This window comes from Sipha flava, unplaced genomic scaffold (genome assembly GCF_003268045.1).
Source record: "Sipha flava isolate LNK unplaced genomic scaffold, YSA_version1 240_pilon_pilon, whole genome shotgun sequence".
Lineage (NCBI taxonomy): Eukaryota > Metazoa > Arthropoda > Insecta > Hemiptera > Aphididae > Sipha > Sipha flava.
The window spans coordinates 437,552-457,492 of record NW_020272885.1 but is presented as its reverse complement, the minus strand read 5'-3'; the positions used below and the strand labels follow the sequence as shown (position 1 = coordinate 457,492).

The 19,941-nt window shown below is 29.9% G+C and overlaps 1 protein-coding gene across 3 annotated transcripts; it reads right to left on the bottom strand.

Moving 5' to 3' along the window:
• Positions 1–8,099: 8,099 nt before the first annotated feature.
• On the bottom strand, positions 8,100–17,259 carry LOC112684066. 3 transcript variants are annotated; one of them, XM_025555365.1, is made up of 12 exons: positions 16,695–17,259; positions 14,366–14,453; positions 14,130–14,285; positions 13,910–14,059; positions 13,688–13,831; positions 13,373–13,552; positions 13,211–13,303; positions 12,957–13,138; positions 8,964–12,892; positions 8,802–8,881; positions 8,356–8,484; positions 8,100–8,298 (listed from the first exon to the last, which is right to left on the bottom strand). In XM_025555365.1, the coding sequence occupies exons 2-12, from the start codon at positions 14,429–14,431 to the stop codon at positions 8,179–8,181; spliced, it is 5,229 nt and encodes a 1,742-aa protein (XP_025411150.1). In that variant the 5' UTR covers positions 14,432–14,453; positions 16,695–17,259; the 3' UTR covers positions 8,100–8,178. The 3 variants fall into 3 exon arrangements, with proteins under 3 accessions (XP_025411150.1, XP_025411149.1, XP_025411151.1); XM_025555364.1 differs by having other exon boundaries at positions 16,699–17,259; XM_025555366.1 differs by lacking the exon at positions 13,688–13,831 and having other exon boundaries at positions 16,699–17,259.
• Between the last annotated feature and the right edge of the window lie 2,682 nt (positions 17,260–19,941).

Sequence of the window (19,941 nt, the reverse complement as noted above, 5' to 3'; positions counted from 1 at the left end):
ACCTTGCACTTAAAACAATATGAATAAGTAAATTAATTAATTATAAAATAAATAATTTTACATGAAAAAAAAAATGATATGTACATTTTTTTTTTTTTTGCTTATCAATTTAATTTTTTTTTATTGTATCTATGATCTATGAAAGTAAGGCCTGTCCAACTGTGGTGAGAGCACTGGGCCCGGGGCGACGGCCCCGCTCACCCTACCCTAGGGACGGTTAGGCTCTGGTGGTAGACGATATAGTATACAGTTATTATGTAAATTAAAGTTGTTAAAATTAATATGTTCTAGTCTTATTCGTTTGAAGGCTCGCAAGTTCATTATCAAATGTTAAAATACACCCAACACAATAAAATGTATTTTAGGAACATTTGTGATTCATGATGATAGTGGACACTCAGTTATCGCAAACAGGCGCGTACTAGCCCACCCGGATACCGGGAAAATACCGGTAGGCCCTCTCAAAAATCATAAGACCTGGGCCCCTACCAAATAGGTACCTGTAGTTTCAGTGGTGCTAATTCGGTATGAGCTCTACCGGTTTTGACATTCTACATTCGGTCTACGTTCAGTACGCGGATATTGAACTACAACAATTGCTAATTATTACTGTATATGTGTTATCTGCCTCGGTTTTATATAATATTGTTGAATATTTCTTTCAACTATTAATATTGTTGATAATCTCTAATTTTCTTTAACTTAAATTGTATTACTGTTAGTTTTACTTTTATTACAGCCGTCACATAACGCTCACGAAGCAGGTAGGAGTATAATATATATATATATATATATATATATTTTTTAATATTTTTGGTATTTTGTGCATTATTTATAAATTGTAATGGCTGTAACGATGTTTCGTGAATTTTATACTACAGTAGTGCCAAATGAGATTCAGTATCATCGGTTTTTAGTAGAAAAAGGATTGTTGAGAAGTGCCTAAGACAACGCCCCTTATCATAAATGCGGCACAGAAATGCAGGTAAAACGACGGAAATGCCGTAATGGGGAGTGGATGGTAATTTTTCGGTGTCCAAAAAAAGGCTGTAAGATCACCATGAGCTGGTACCATTAACCAACATAGAAACATTTCGGTAGAGCGCAAACTAAATTATAAATAACAATATAAAATATAAAATAATACTCAGAAACTTGTCTGTAAAGAATCATTAATAAAATAATATAAAAAAAATACAAAAAATATAGGTACGTATAAAATAAAACTCAGTCAAAACGATTCATGTAGAATGTAGAGCACATACCGAATCAGAAACTTGTCGGTAGAATGCATACCGAATTAGCGCCGTTTCAGTTAAATTCAGTAATTTTATTATTTTTAACAATTAAAAAAAACAATACTGATGAACAGTCGACTTCTTAATTTAGTACCCGATGAGAAATGAGTAAAACACACAATTTCCTGAATAATTTAATTGATTTGCTAAATATATCTGTTACCATTATTTCAAATTATAGAATCATTCGATTATTCCATATGATTATTCCCATCATTAATTGTAACATCACCAGTAAAATCAGTAAGTAATGTTGCTGAAGTTCGGCTGAAAAAATGATCAGCTCGGGAATACACTAAATTTAAATATATTGCAATTTTTTTAGACTTATTTCCAATGTTGTTTTTTCCAATAACCTGCTTGATGCATTAACCGTTTTTATAACTAAAAAATAATCTATCTGACGTTACATTTGTGGATCATAAATCCATGTATTTCTTAAAGATATCATATAACTTCCCTTTAATAGTAAATGATTGTGAACAATTTATTTTTGAGTAGAGAAGTTTAATGTGTAATATATATTTCACTAATGAATATTACATAATAAACGAACGGAGAATGAATAGCCAATATATACAAAACAATTTTATCTCACCTACCTTTTTACTAAATATTGAATATCAAGACCTTCATCAATGAATTTTTTTATATCAGTTGAAGATTTGTTTTCATTTATTTTCTCAATTTTAAAAATATTCATAAGCCATTATATCTAATATAATATATTATTATTATTATTATTATTATCTTTCTTTCGATTTTTCAGGCAATAGATTCAATGAAACAGCTTTTTCCGTCTTAACCATGTATAGTGAAGTTAATGGTTCACTACAACTACTGTACTAATTGTCATCTTTCGTATTTATGCTTGATTGTGCGCTTCGCAGTCAACCCATCACTGGTTTGATTGTGTGACATACTCGCGTTGTTTTCAATAAAAAATAACACTTCACAAGGATAATAAATGAAATGATAACAAATACCGTGATAAACGGGCCAAAAGCGCCACAGTAATATTAACAAAAAAAGTAATAATAAATATGATAAATCTATAAATAACAATAAAATCGCATATCCTCCAAACGCGTTGTAATAATGTAACAAAATAAATCGCTTAAAAATAAATATAATATTTTTAACAAATATAACGAAAGTCTAACCTTGGACGGTCTGGCGTTCGAGTGGTTATGCCCACGCGACCGTATTCACACGTGCGACGAACGCCACAACCGGCAGAAGAATCGGTTGATCAACGGCGTTGGTCTCGATTTACAATAACTGGCTTCTCCGCGCACGATAACCGAAAGAAAATTTCGCGCACACGGGTCAGCTATGCTTCGAACAGTCATTACATACACGAAGTTGTTCCCAGAGATGGCGATTCCACCGGGGTGTGCCGCAGCCACAAAAACACACGGCTGGTAGCACGGGAAAAACGACGAGTCGGACGTTCGCAGAGAATGTCGGCGGAAAAAAGTTCCGGCAGTAATGGCGTCCACGGACCGGTGATAATAGTACCACGATAACGCGCCGATCGAAAATTCTCGAACATCACACGCCGACACCGTTATCAGGTGCTTCGGTTAACACGAAATGGGGTGATTTCAATGGCAACGTGACACTTACGCGAACGATCTCATTTTCTAATTCGATTATATAAATCGCGCAAAACAAATTTATCCGTAACGTCCAACGCACTTGTGTGGGAACAGTGAAAACGAAATATGTTTAAACGTTTATGAGTCGTGCAAGGATGTTGTGTATAAGATTTAATCGAAAGTTTATGTTTTGTGCGGACCGTGGTATACATTTAAGTTTTTGGTTGTGCTGGGAGTACGCGGCCAGCGCTCTTGGAAATTTCCACTTTACTACACGGTGTTATAGGGATTTCCACTTTCCCTCCTCCCCCCGCACTTTTTGGGATTTCCACTTTACCGCCCACCATTATGGGATTCCCATCTTAAAGCTCACTGGACGGATAAATGTGACATTCCAACATTTCGACCGTGGACGAAAACCAAATTTTCGGTACAGATGTGACAAAAATGTTATACCTACATAGAGTGTCATGTTTCAATTTCGATTATTGTTTACCTTTGTGTTTATCATTTCGATTTCTACGTTTGTGTAAAACTTACGAGTATAACGAGAACTTTAAATGGCTGATGAAATTATCTTTTGGGATGAAAGTAATTCAACAACGGACGATCCTTTAAGTAAAGGAACAGGTATTGGAATTTTTCAAGAATTTCGTGGAAGATTGAATGCTCTGCAAACGTTTTCAACGCCTATAATGATACACAAAAACAGTAAGATAATGATATATATATTGAAATAATAGTCTTGAAAGATTCTTCCGATCACGTCAAACATTTCAGTTCTCTCTTAACCTCCTAGGGGTCGCGCCTATGAAAATCTCGTTGGCAGTCGCGCCGCAGTGTTCACACCACTATTTTATTTCTTTATTTTTAATGTAGATTTTTAGTACTATTATAATATATTTTGCATAATACGTGCTAGGAATAATTTACAAATGCATTTTCTAATAATTAAATTAATCAAATAACTTTATTTTATTATAATGTTATACATATTAAAAATATTAAAATTCGATTTAAAAAATGTATTTTTAAACGTTATTACAGTATATTATTAAGTAAAATATACTAATTTATTTAAACATTTTTTTTTTTTAAATAAAAAAAACCAAAAGAAATTTTTTTTAAATTAAAATAATAATTATGTACCGTCACCATAATAACACACCTTCACGAAAAAAAATATATTGATCTTATGTCATCGTTATTGATATACCTAAGTTATTTTGAGTATTATCATCTTATTAAAAGTAAGACTTTTAAGTTTATTATTAGAGCTTTTTCATATGCAAAAATTTACATTCCAATGGTCGTCAAAATTTAACACAAAGGATTTTAATTGATTTTTATTTGAAACGTAATATAATTTACTGTATAAAATGGTTAAAATAGAATTAACATGGTTTATTTGAAAAGAAAAAATAATCAGTGTTGTGGATTATCTAGGTGATTTATCTAGATAAAAACATCAATCATTTTATCGTATCTAGATGATAATAAATTGAAGTATCTTTTCATCCATCTTTTTAAAAAAAATATTTATCTAAGATAAATTATCTATATAATTTTGAAAAAAATATTTTTTTTTTTTGGGAAGTGAGACGAGGAATTATCAACACTTAGTATTTATATATACGTTTTAAATTTTAAATATACATATTCTATAAACGAAGAAAAGGTATTGTATAATTATTTACACAGAAAACATATAAAATGAACGTATTTCAAATAATAAACTTACATTTTATTTTATTCTTCTGTATAATCGACGACTAGGTGATACCCGCTGCCTATTGCTTACGCCCGGAATTTAATATACGTATACTTAATAGCTAATATTATACCATTTATTTTATAATTAGGGTTGCCATACGTCCTGGAAAACCGGGATTGTTACCGGTTTTGGACTTCGTGTTCCGGTGTCCCGAAAAATATTTTCGGGACGTCCATATGACCTGGCTTAGACATTTAGAGGAAATGTATTGTATTGTATAGTATTGTTTAATTTTTCATTTCGATTTTTTTATCTCAAAGTAGATTTTTAGTCGTAATCGATTAATAATATATAATAAAAACAATTTGTAATTTGAACGTATAAATATGTAATATATTTTATTTTACAAAAATATTTTTAAATATTATAAATATTATATTGCCGGCCATTAATGGTCCTCTCCAGAGGCGTATACATAACTTTTTTATGGGAGAGGAATCATATGCAAACAAATCATTATTTTTTTTTACGTTTCTAACGCCCTCGCACTAAGAACATTATTTCATAACTTTTAAAAAATGGCCTAGGGAGAATCTAACCATCACATCCCCCCCTTGTATTCGCTACTAGTCCACTCAATATATTAATATATAGTAAATATAGTAATCACTTATTAGTTATTGATAAATACGGACGGTTAAATTAAATAAAGTTACCAATTTATATGGAATAGTTTTAGAAATGTTAAGAATAATGAAAGTTTGGTTTTTAAACATTTTACTCAACTATTTATAAATTAATTTACTTGTATTGAATTATTTTTAAGAACATACTATTCATATTATATAATAAATACGACGTTTTAAATTTTTTTTTTAATATTTTTGTGTATATATTTATTTTTATATAACATTTAAATCAAAATGTAGATTTGGTTTACTATTTAGGTTTATGATTATTTTATAGTTTTGTGTAATAAATGAATAGACAACCTGACTATTGTTATAGATAGGCAAGGTCGGATCTAGGGGCGGGCGAGCTGGGGCACTTGCCCCGAAAGTTTTGGTAGGGGGGCGCCAAATTACAAAATAAGTTATGTATATATATATTAATAGTTTTTATTCATTTCATAATAAAAGTATTATAAAAATTACAATTTCTATTTCCATTTCACTTTATGGTTATAATAATGGAAAAAACTCAAAAACCCAATGGATATTATTTGTATACTAAATATATTTTCTGCGACTCATTGTAGTATATTTTGTTGCTTATAGGATATCTACAAACTATAAATTACGATAATCAGACAACACATGGTGTTAAAACCCGATTAACAATACTGATCAATTAATTTTCTTCGACATGTAACAACTATCAAATTCAATTATTTCAACCGAAAATCAAATTGCCAAAAATTTAGATTGTGACGATATAATTAACGATTTTGTCGCTAAAAAAAGCAGAAAAATCAAAATTTAATGATAATTTGTTTGATTATTGTATAATAATTATTTTCATGTATTAGTTTGTAATAATTTGTATTTAAAATTTTTTATTTAATACATATTTTTTCTAATCTAGCAAATAAATTTATTTTTTCTTTTATTCTCTTCGATTTTTTTCTTTAGAGTTTAACTGATACATAAGTATAATTGTGGGCATAACAAAGGGGAAGGGCGCTAATTTTATACTTTGCCCCGGGTAAAAAATATACTAGATCCAGCAGTGTAGATAGGTATAGATAGATACATGAGACTCATTTCTATTGGTATTTATATTAAGTGGGCCCTAATTATATCCAATTTCCCGGTAGGAAAAATAGACCCAGTACGCGTCTGATCACAAATAAGCATGATGGTAATTATAAGCAATAAAATATTTAGTTCTGATTCCTACATAATATAATAACATTTTACTCAGGCCAAACAAAAATACAACGGCCTCAAGCCTACAATTTTACTTAGCGTAGAAAAATAATTTGTGCTCTCAAATTATAAGTATTAAGCGTGATTTGTACTAGTCAGACACGGTACGTACCGTTCCGCAAAATATTTTATTATATGATAATTTAGATTATTCACATTTGTGTCCGTTCTATCTATATACGTACCGATCCGACAGAGTCCGTTCGACAATCCTCACGAGAAGTGCAAACCATAAATCGGACCCTCTGATCCTCGGCCTCATTTTAAAAATGTGGTCAGGCTGTGGCCTGACCTAAGCATAGGGTTCGGCACCACTGGTTAACACTATACAGGTAGTATCCTAACCATGTTGAAGGGCCGTATTTAAGAGGGGGATCATTGGGGACATTTTCCCCGAACAGCCAAATTTTGATACATTTTTTTAGAGAAAGGAACGCATAAATATTGCTGATTTAGGGCGCAACATTTGTAAATACGTCCCTGCATGTGGAGACATTGTGTATATTTATTTATAATTCCAAATTTCCAATAAATGGTATAATGAATATTATAATACATTACTCATAGAAAAATAAAAAAATTTACAAATTAAATTTGAGCTTTATTACACTAGGTATTGGTTTTATATTATATTTTGTACAAAAAAAAATCAACAAAAACTCTTCTTAAATAGGTACATACATTCTACAGAATCAAAAACAAATTTAAATAAATGTTGGTATATCACTAAATAACCTGAATTGGTATGTCATATTGTACAGCTTAATTTTTTTTTAAGCTGATAACAACGTAAAAGTCTTAATCTTTAATAAAACCTTACGATAAAAAGAGTTAAATCACTGAAATATTTAAATTTCCAACACTAGAAAAACGTAATTTTAAAATACAAAAATAATAATACTCACATTAAAAACAAATGAACGTTCCAACTTTTATACAATATATCATTTTTTCTCATTGAAACTCAATTATTTAAAGATCTTATTTTTGAACTACAAAAAAAACTGTTTTAAAGAATTTGCACTAGTATATAAAAATAAAAACAAAATTTGTTTGGTAAATAATAAATATATATACATATACATATATATATATATATATATTTTTTTTTAATCGGGCTAAATTGAATACATCTAATAATTTCAAAATATTACCCAACTATTTCAATATTTCACTATAAGTATGACTAATAAGTTTTGTATATAAAACAATTAAACTACAAAATATTCAATTAAATAAATAGGTATTATTTAATATACAAATTAGATAAAAGTTATTTACAGAGTAATAATAATAATTTACTCTATAGTAAATTAAAATAAAGAAGTCGTAAAAAGTCATAACATAATAAATAAATTCACAGTAGTCTAAAAAGGGACAAAGAAAAACCTAGTCAAGTTTTAAAATATACATAAATCAATAAAAAATATAAATTACAAATATAAAATAATAATACAATAATACACAGAGGTAAAAAAAAAAAACACAAAATAAAAATTTAATTGTTAATTTTTTTTGTTTCTTTTTAATTTAATTTTGTAACAATAAATTTGAGCTTTTCGCTTAATTATAAATATTATTGAAAATAAGCTACACTGTACACATATATATTTATGTCAATAATATTATAGAACAATTCACTTATTTGGTACCCTTTGTATTTGCTTCCTATGTGCATGCCTGTATTTGATTACATACGCTTCAATAAGGCTGTGTATTTTCTGTGGATTTATTTCGCCACTTTTATTGTGACATATCTATAGGTTGAAGATTATAGATTAATTTAAATTATTTTATTAACTGTAACTACTTGCCTTAGGTACAGCTCTCCGCATGATATCCTTGTACTCATCTTTGGTAATATGTTTTTTGTTATAGTGAGGCTTCAACACAAGTTTCACTTCTTCAATAACACGTTCCTGCCGATTTAGCTTTTCTAAAAACTGTAAAATATATATTTAATAAATATTAATAATATAGAAAAAAAAACATAAAATTACAAATGTATTAGATATTTTGAAGAAAAAAAAAAAGAGAAAATATATAGGTAAATAGTAATCTACAAATTATTTTTAATCACAATGTATGTATTATGATATGCACTTTTAATAGTGATGTAAATCAATTTGATGTAGCTTTTCTTAGTGCTTTGCATGCCTTATTACCATCGTTGAAAACAGAAAAGACTAGTTGCAAGATAGAAAAAGCTTTCAACCAACCAAATTGATATAATTTACAAGACTAATCTTAAATGCTCACTTTTATTTTTCGATTCCAATTCAACAGCTGAACCAGGTAAATCGTCAACATTATCTTCAATGTGGTTATTTTGTTTTGAATCTAAAATTAAATAAAAAACATCACAATAAAGAAATTTTAACATTTGAAGAAAATATAATGCCAACAGTTATTGTATACTAACGTTTTGATTTGGAAGAAAATTTAAGTTTCATATTTTTAATCTTAGCAATATTATCAAAAACATTAAGTGGTTTAGACCGCGGAAGTATACTGAGCAAAGTATCCAATTTACTTCTTGCTTCATTTTTGTTTTGGGACTGTAAAGTGGGTACACTGTTCTTGTTTTGAGGAGCTGGACTCTCAGGAGATGAACCTTTCATTTCATCAACAAATCCTTCACCGGGAGAGTATGGTGAATCAGCACCATTATCAAATTCTGTAGTTTGACTATCATCATTATCATCCAAATTTATAATTTCATCAGTGTTAGTTACTGTTGGTGTTGGTTGTACAGGACTAGGAGTCTTAGCTACAGTAGGACTAGTATAAATTGATGGGTTTGTTACATTGGTGGTGAGTTTTTCAGGAGATTTATCAGTTTGGGTGGAACTTTGGGATTCTAAAAATGGAGGAGTTATTGTTTTTACAACAATCTGAGGAGAAATGGATGATTGACTATCGGTAGTTTTATTTTCCTCAAGAGGTTGTGCAGATGTATCATTATGATCATTATCATTATCATCTTCATCTTCAAACATATCAATTCTGGGAGGTGGACTTGGTGAATTTGATTTTGTTGGTTCAAAAGGATCATATGCAGTCTCACTAACAACTGTATCTACAGATCGAGGGGGTTCTGGTGGTGTATTTGGACCTCGACCACGTACATCATGAGGTTGTGTATGATTCTCATCTTGACTAATGAATTCACAGCTATTATTCGATATGTTATCAGGTTTAGAAATAGCATTAACTGGTTCTGGTGGAGTTTTTGGACCACCAATTATGATTGTAGAAATTGTTTGAGTACTGTTTTCGTTTTTCTCAACAGGTTTTTGTTCAACAGTTACATTTTCTTTACACTTTTCTGGACTAATATCTTTTTTAGTTTCTGATTTTGTAACTTGTTTGTCTTCATCACTATCTGTAAGAACAATAACAGACTTAGGAGACATCTCTATTTCTCTAAATGGAGAAGTATTTAAGTCTATAATAGCAACTGGTTTTGCATTAATAACTTCTATTGTCCTTGAAATATTTTTACGATTTAGCCATTTAGGATTTGAACCTTTTTTTGTCATTGTTTTTTGATTTGTTGAAGTAGTGTCAAGGACTGTAGTAGCATTATTGTTTTTCAATTTTTTAGATAAAATTGGTACAATCTCTTGACGTTTACGTTTCAATGGTTCTTGGGTAGTTTGCTCAGTAGTACTTTCTTTATTGAAATTAACACTGACCAATATATTGTCTCCAGAAGCAAAGACTTCTTTGACAGGAGGAGCAGCTATTTGACGAGTAGTATGTCGCTTAGAAAGCTTAGACTTTTTAGAATTATCATTTTTCACTATCACTGTTAAATTATTTAATGCTATGTTATCATTATACTCAGAAAATTCTTGATCTCTATTAGAATAATTCATGTCTACATCTGCCGTATGACGTGTATAAACAGGTGAGGGTGTACGAGATATATCAGTATGAGACCATGGACTCATACGATCTCTAGGTGATTGCCACACAGGAATTTCAGGTGATAATGATCTAGGGGACATAGATGAGTACTGATAATCTTTAGATTTTTTCTTGAGCTTTTTCTTATTGTTTTTATCATTTTTTAATAATTTTCGCTCATAATCTTTTTCTATTTTAGAATATATACTTGTTTTTTCTTTTGGTTTTTTTGCTTGGCGTTTTGATAATAATGGAGATATTTCACGTTCATCATACAGAGCTGGAGAACGATAACGTTCTTTTGTAATAACTTGATTTTTATCATACTTGCTCAAATGTTTAGAGCTTCTTGAACGATGTCTACTTCTAGATCGATGCCTACTTTTAGATCGATGCCTATTTTTTGATTCACTACGATATCGACTTCTAGAACGTTTACGATTTCTTGGCTTACTAGATGAAATAGACCTTCTTCGTTGTTTAGAACGACTTCTTTTACGTTTCTTACGTCGACTTCGATCCTTAGAATCTGAATCTGTATGACTAGATTTAGATAAATCTCTTCCAAATTTATCTTTTTTTCGTCTAGGCCTATCTTCAAGTACTCTTCGAACATCATACAATTCTATTTCTTTTCTCTTTTGTTTTTTTTCTTTTTTATCATTTTCTTCACCCAGTTTTTCTTTTCCTTTCCCATATCGATAGTTTCTATCTTTAGAATTTTTTGATAATTTTTTCCATGGCACAGATTCTTTATCAGGTTCCTTCTCTTTAACTTTATTTTTGTTCTCTTTTTCTTTGCTTTCTTTATTTGAAATAATTGCTTCATTTTTTCCATTTGACAATTTCTCTTTCTTTTGATTACTATTTGATGTTTCCCCTTGATTATTTGTCTTTTTCTTTTCTTCTTCTGAATCAGATATTGGATCAAAATTTAAATTATTAGCTTCTTTTAGTTGATGATCATTATCTGAACTATTTAATGTTGCACATGATACTTCAGATGTAGCACCTCCAATTAAACTTTGACTTTCTTTATCTATACCAGCATCATCATTTGATTCATTAAAAGGTTCACTTTTTTCTTCAGATTCAATTTCAACCAAATCTAAACATTCTTTTTCTAAAGCTTTTGAGTCTTTGCTCTCGCGTTCTATGTCTGAATGAATCTCATTAATTACATCATTAATGTCATCATCAGAATTGGATTTATTCTCATCTTCAACAGAATTCTTACATTTGTCTTCTTCATTTGAAGACATTTTTGTATCATCCAAATCCACAATTTCAATACTTTCTAAACATTCATCTTCCGATTTGAGACTTCTTTCTCCATGTTCAGATAATGAATCTCTTTCTGGACTAATAGGAGGCATAGGAATATATTGTAATTCAGCTTCTCCACCTAATTTATCACTTTTTCTTTCTTCATTTTCTAAAAATGGTCCATATTCTTTCGGTGAACTAGATATTTTAAGACTAGTAGATGAATATAATGATATATTAGGACATTCATTATTAGTCTCTTTTTCATCTTCTTCAGAAGTCATACCTTCATCAACTGGGCGTAAAATATTGTTACTATTAGAAACAGGTATATGGGGTATAGATCTGTTTTCTACAACTTGCTCCATATAACCTCCATAAGTTGGTGACTGCATATAGGCAGTTCCAGTTGGCCTCCTAATCTCTGTTACTTCATCATTATCACTGGGATTTTCTGGATCATAATAATCATTATCATCAATTATAAGATTATCGGCATCATCTTCATCCAAATTAATTCCCATCAATAAAGCTGGTGGTTCTGGAGGTGGTTCAAGAGCTTTAAACGTTTCTTCTGTTCGAGTACTAGGACCACTCTCTTCTTCTACATTATATTCAGTAGTAACTACTTTAGGAGGAGTCTGTGGTTGTTTTCTTTCTCCCATTTTCGTCACATTCATCCGGAATTTTATAGGACCAGTATTTCTAAAAGGAAAAGGATTAATAGGTTGATTTTCACTAAAATTCTGTTCATTAGTCAATCGAGATTCTTCATATGAGCTTGAATTCCCCATACCAGAGTATGATTGATCATTGTTCCGAGGATAGTTCCTATTCATATTGCGATTAGTTGAATAATTGTTAACATTATCAGAGTTTCTGTCAGTTCTATGATCTGAATACATAGGAGTTTGGGTTATATGCTTATCAATATTTTGCATTCCATTTTCAATAGGTTTTTTTTTAAATTGTTGTTCCTGTACACTTAAAATAGAATCTAAGATATTGATTGAATCAGTGTTATGTGATATGTTTATATTTCTACGAACGGGTCGACGTAAAATTTCACTTATTTCTTTACGAGATATCAAACCTCTTGTTGAAGTACGTAATCGAGACATTGTTGACATATTTAAAGGCCCATCACCACCAATGTCTTGTTCATTATCTGACCTAAAATTTAAAATAATAATTAATACAATTATACTAAATTAAAACATTAGTTTTAATTACGCACTCTTCAAGAACATAATCGAGTTCATATGGATTTCCAAATATACTTAATGATCTATGATCAACGAAACTTGATGAGATACTTAATGAACGATTATCTCCAAAGGAATTTTTGTTCCATCTTGAGGAACACATCTCTAATTTTTCGGCTAATTGAGTATTCTTCTTCCTTGAAATTACTTTACCCTGAAGTAAAATACAATTATAAAATCATCAATGTTAACAATATTACTATTTTAAACAAAAATTATATGTTACTTTTTTGCATCGCTTTTTTCCTCGGACTCTCTTTTTAGAATATTTTTTTTTTCTCGTACCACTAGTATTTGTTTGTACAGAACTTTCAGCAGCCTTAATATACAATAATTACATTTAAACTAATATATAAATATATAAATATTATTAAAATCAAATATGAACCATTGTATTTTGTTGTAGTCGTCGAGTATTCATTCGTACTCGTTCACTAGCTCTAGTACGTGGAACTAAACGTTGTTGTTGTCGTATTCTGGACTGCCTAGGTCTAGGTAATTGCTCATCATCACCTAAATCATTTAATAGATCAATGATTTCTTCACGATCTATGTCATTATCACTCAGCTATTGGAACAAACAAAAAAATGTAATTGTTAATACTACAATATACCAAAACGCAACAAAACAAAATAAATTTTATATTTATATTTTAATATTATTAGTTAGCCCAAGTGTATAATTTTTAATATCAGGTCTAACCTCTTCTCTTGCTTGACACTGTGGACAATACCATTCCTCTAATGGTACTACAAAAAGAGGTGGGTCAAGGCAATCCATGTGATACCCATTGTCACAAATATCGCATAATAGCATATCATCTTCACGGTTGCTCAAATGGCAAACCTTAACAAATGTTTGGATTTTCAATAACAATCAATTATCACTACATAAAATTCTAAAACTTTCAAAACAAAAACTTACTTCACAATAAGTTAAGTCATCAGCATTTGTATGATTTTTTTCTTCCTCGTTTTTAAGACTGATGTCGATTTCTTGTAATAACTGTCCATCAACACTCCGGACAATAATGAATTTGAAATCCAAACGATCAATAGGACAGGTTTTTGCATTCTAATAAAAAATAATTAAATTGATAAATAAATTATTATTTAATTTTCTATTTTGATAGAATATATTTTACTTTTGCCCATTCAGTAAGACAATTTAAACAAAATGTATGTAAACAAGAATTTGGAGAAGCTAAATCTTGTTGTCCCAGTCGAGTAAGACATATTGGACATTTATCAGATTCACCATCAGAACTACTTGATGAACTTTCTTCATCACTTTCAATAATCTATTTACAAAATAATAAGTATTAATAAAAAAATAAATAAATTATCATAAATAAGTAAACATTAATAATTCAAAACTAACATTTGATTTTTGAGGTTTATACATGTTTATATCTGTGTCACTATCACTATCTCCAGAATCTGCCATCTTTAAGATCGATATTTAAGTTCTGTAAATAAAATCAAAACACATAGTTTTAATTACAAATAATTATTAAAGATATTATCATCTTGAACAAAATAAAAACAATAGTAACAAGTAATTTACAACAAAGTGCACAGGGTCAATATTTATCCTATAGACTAATATCTATAAATAAAGTAATTAATAATACTAAAAACTTTAAATGATTTGGTTCATTAATTACTGTATATAGTTATAGTAGTTTTGATCAGTACAATAAAATTGTTTACGTACGAAAACCAGAAAGAAGCACATTTTTCGACAGTAGAAAATTGCAATAAAATCTGATTAAAAATGATTCTAGAATATACACTTGATAATGTTTAGAATGCTAATGACACTGAATTATTTTATTGTATGAGCACATCTATTTATTCAAAAATGAAAACACAAAAGGCTGTAAGATATCAAAAAAATACATAAACATCCTGTGTTTTACAAATATAAAAAACAAAAACTTTTGTTAAGAAGAAAATGTAAATAAACTAGTTTTTATCATATCTATAAAATGTTAACAATTGATTCTTTCATCTTCAGCAATTTTTAATGAATGTTTAATGTTTTAATGAAATGTTAATAAAGTGAGATAAACAATAACATAATATAAATGTTTTAATTGACAACTATCTTGTACACACGGTTATTTTGTATTTTTACCAGCAAATACAACATCCTTAATAAGACCGTATGACCAAAAAATAATAAAAACCTTAAAACCATATTATTATATAATCTTATAACAATGGATTTAAACCAAATGAGAGACACAACAATAAGAAAACTATTTTAAAGATGGAAAAGTTATTGAGGAAGAGAAAAAATGTGAAGATAGATTTTGAAAATTGGTAGAAAATCAATGAAAATATAACTACATCAAATTTTACTGAAGAAAATATTCTAAATGCTTTCTCACAAAAAAACAAACCTAAAGAAATTGAAAATTAAGAGACTGGATTCAAGCCAGAAACAAATACTACAAAACCTCAAAGTCCATCTGAAATTAGACACCTTATAAGTTTTGCACAGAGGAGTGCAACATAACTCTTCATATTTTATACAATTACTACATTACAAATACGATAATATAACAAGTAACTTTTTTAGTAACACAAAAAAAACTGACATCAACCAAAGCATTATTTTTAAAAAATTTTAAATTTTGTACACTAGAAATATTATTTAATAAATACATAAATATGTATATGAAATTCATATCCAATATACAAAAATTACAATAACTTTTTAATGTGACTTCAGTTTTATTATTTTTTCAAATGTTGGATAATGTTATCAATTGATTTGTTATCAGTTTTGTCCCGTACCAGAATGATTGCATTAAGTAGCGACTAGTCAATATAAATTGCAAACTTAAATATACCTTTAACAAAAAAAAAAAAAAAATTAAGACAAGTGATGAAATATCCATGAAGTAATTACTTAGTACATATATATATGTGTGTATATATACAGTAAACTTAGTGTTAAAGATAAATGTTATAAGTAAAAAATAATAACAATAAAATATAATTTAAAAAAATAAAATTGGCAAAAATATAATTATATAGATATTTTTAAAGATAAACTACATTTGGATATTTTTCAAAAGAAAAATAAAACAACAATAATAATAAACAATTTCAATTGGTTTCAGTCTAAGCATAGATATTTTTAACAAATCGTAGGATTAGTTTCTTTAGTTATGAAAGTATTCCTTAGGAATAATGACATTGAACTTGGATAGATATAGTGCTGTTTGAATAAAATATATACAATTACAATACATTTATACATTGACTGAATAACCACTAATTATTCAAACAATTAATACTTTTAATAAGTTTTAAATTAATTTTTTAAATTAATCAAAGGATTCAATCAACATGGGATCATGAAAAATTTAAAAATAAATTTTTAAACAGCATGCTTAATCCTGGTTACATGAAAACAAATATACAAAGTAACTTTTAAGGATATCTGACATGATGTTGTAGACTTCTGAAATAAGTTTATTGAAATCTAGATGGATCAACATAAACATTTCAATGGTTAGATTGAACATGATGGTTAGACAGAGATGTATAAAAATGTGAAATAATTTTAAAACGCTGCGATATGTACATGATCAAAAAACTGAGAAACGCGGGCATTTATCTGAAAGGGTCAAAAACGTTATCACTCCAGAAGCAGCACAGAATAAGTGTTATTCCGCGGACACAGGATCTAGTACCTACTTGGTAATGCGATTTAAACTGATGACACAAAGTCCAAACCCGTACATCCTGCGAATGTCTTCAGGATAATAGAAGCCGAACGAGACATTCCTCGATAATAGTAGTAGCAGCAGTAGCAGCGGCGGCGGAGGTATAAGCGACGAGTCGTGTTTTAATGAGGGTCTTTGCGGCCCTATGCCAATCAAACGGCTCTTTCACGGGCCATTATCTCGTTGGCTGAAGTGGTCTTGTCCGTGGAACGATTCGTAAGCTTGACTAGATGACGGACAGGCGACGTCGGGTTTACTTGACTGTTGCGTGCCCGGGGTATGTTTGTACGTGTGTGCGTATGTATGCGTATGTATGTATGTGTTTGCCGTATACGTTTAGTGTTGTGTATGCGTATTTGTACACGGCCGTGTGGGCACGAGTAAGAGAACAAGCGACAGGTAAAACGACACTTGGCCCAAGTACGATTTCTCCAGAACTCGGTGTTCTTTACTTTTAGCAATAATAAATAATTACAACAAAATACACAAAAATAATCAAAATTTACAACAAATCACTCATGTTCATCGGACAATGTGACAGGTGAGCCAACGTGACTTATCGAGTTCAAGGACGCCAACGGCCAGTGCTACCAAGACGGATCAGATGTAGTCGTCATCGTCGTCGCCGTATCACCACCAATCGGGGAGAGCTGCTGCGGCTGTAACTGCAGCCATGATTAAAGATATCTAAAATCGTGGCTGCAGCTGACCGGTGTTAATCTCTTATCGTTAGTGCAAATTATATGATAATGGGAAATAAACAATTAATGAAAATAATTGTTACCTTTGGACGACAATAATAATAATATTGAAAGTTAACAAATAACAAAATACCAACGAACAGTACATAATATTTTCAAGAATTATATTATAATTAATCGGTGATAATACGAATATAAAAACCGTTAAGCTCGTAATTCACAAAAGTTTTCTATCTGGTGTTTCAATAAACTTATAACGCTACAGAATCTTACCGACATTTATTTTGAAACTCGCGAATATTGGACATAGAAGATGTCCAACTTGTACAATGCATAACCATAAGCATAGCGTGCAATGAAAATTTCAGTATCTATTATCAGGAATTTGGAGAAAAAAAATAATCGATGTTGTGGCCACCAAAAGTTTGGAACCTGAGGCAAAATAGTCCCAAAGCACCCCCCCCCTCCCTCTCGACGAGAAGTATGGTAATTAGAAATTTTATTTTAAGCATTTTTGATTATGAATAGGCCTCTGCAGCTCCCCAAATTCTGTCTGTTTAAGTTAAATGTTTAGGTTGTTTATGAGAGAGGGGCGCCAAAATAATTCTTGCACTAGGCTCTGAAATAGGTAAAATCGGCCCTGATATTATAGGATAATATTCTTCGAGATCAGTCTACGATTGCTTACTTTCTATTATTTATAATAACAGACAATAAGCAGTGGTTTTGTTTTGATGATTAGGTACCTACGCTGTATTATAATATAACGTAATCTAATATGCTATAAACCTATAATCGGTAAATCTAACTGAAAAAAATTCAAACAAAACATTACGGAAAACCTGGAAATTCCCAAAAATATTTTAAACATACCTTTTTTATCTTAGCTCACTTTATGGTTTCATTGATATCTTATAGTGTTGCTTAATCCTTGTATAACCTCAGAATAATCCTTCCGTCTTTCCAATCGATTCTTTTTATTTTAACGTACCTACTAAACAACAAGATCCAATCTACTTTATCAAGTGCTTAAATGTATAAATATTATATATGTTATAAAGTTAAGGTCTAGTCTTCTATCTAGAGTTAGTTTCAGGGCCAAGATCACTTCTCGAGTTTTCTTTTCACTCCTGAATCCATATTTTAATGATGCTAAGAAATATTTTCGATTTGTCTCATAAGAGTGTAATTGTCCTATAATTAGCACAGTTAGTAGCGTTTTCCTTCTTCGGTATTGTCATTCACTTACTTTTTATTAAGTCATTTGGCAACTTCCTTGTTACGTATCATTCACTGATGATATTAAATAATATTCATTTGGTAAGCTCGTTCAAGGTCTTCATTATTTCCGCAGGTATATCATCTATACCAGTTGCCTTTTTGTCTGTTGACGCGCTCAGTGCCAAATTGAATTCTGTTCTTATAAAGGAAAGACCTTTGGAATTAGGCAGTGCCTGAATTGACAAAATTAAAAAAGGGGGACTCTGTTTGCTTTAAAAAAAAAACTTGTTAAGCGTTATAATTATAACGTAATAATAATAGAGTGACGCTAAAGTTTCTGTAAATTAGTTGGGGTACTCCGTCCCCTTGCATCCGCCCTCAAGTCAAGCACTGAAATTAGGGTGAACTTCTTTTACATGTTCTAAATAATTTCATTCATCAATAATATCTTCTCCGTCATACAGCTTTTCTAAGTATGCCTTTCATCCTTCGCCATTTTTTCATTTTCAAATAAATAAACTTCCATATTTGTCTTTGACAATGCCTATTACTTTTAGTCCTGTGTTTATATGCTAAACTTTTTATTTGTATTTTTTCTTTTATTCAAAACGATACTACATTTTTTGTAAGTCTCACGCAAACATAGATTCTTTGCTTTACGGTTCTAATTTCTGATTTCATTCATAATCCTTTAATATTTGTAATGATCTATTGTCCTTAATCCAGTGGTTCTCAACCGGTGTGCCGCGAAAAATGTCTAATATTTGAAAATACTGATTGACATTGACGTGCGCATGGTGGTGGCCAAGTGGGCCGCGGCCCCCCCTGCGAACTCTGGCTTTTTCTTTATTAAATGTATATCTATACTATACAAGATAGCGAACATTTTTACATTTTACATGAATAAAGTGAAGTCCGTTTTAATCTTATAGTATAGAATTGATATCTGTGAATAAATGTAATAAAGTTATTAGTTATTAATCAGACTAATCAGAACTTGCATATAATATAAAAATTGAAGATGTAATTGATACATTCAAAAACCTTACTCCCGTGGACAAAATGATGGAGTTGTAAATAGTATAATAATATGTAAATATGGACTTCTTAGATATAAATTGTGTAAGTATAAATAGTATTTATTTTTATATTTGCATATTGAATTAAATAAATAATTCATAAAATTTAAAATATTTAATTATACTAGTAGTCTTTAGTACAAGAATCTTTGGTTCACTTTTTTAAGGGCGGCCCTGCGGACAAATTTTGCGTACGCCTATGCTAATTGATAA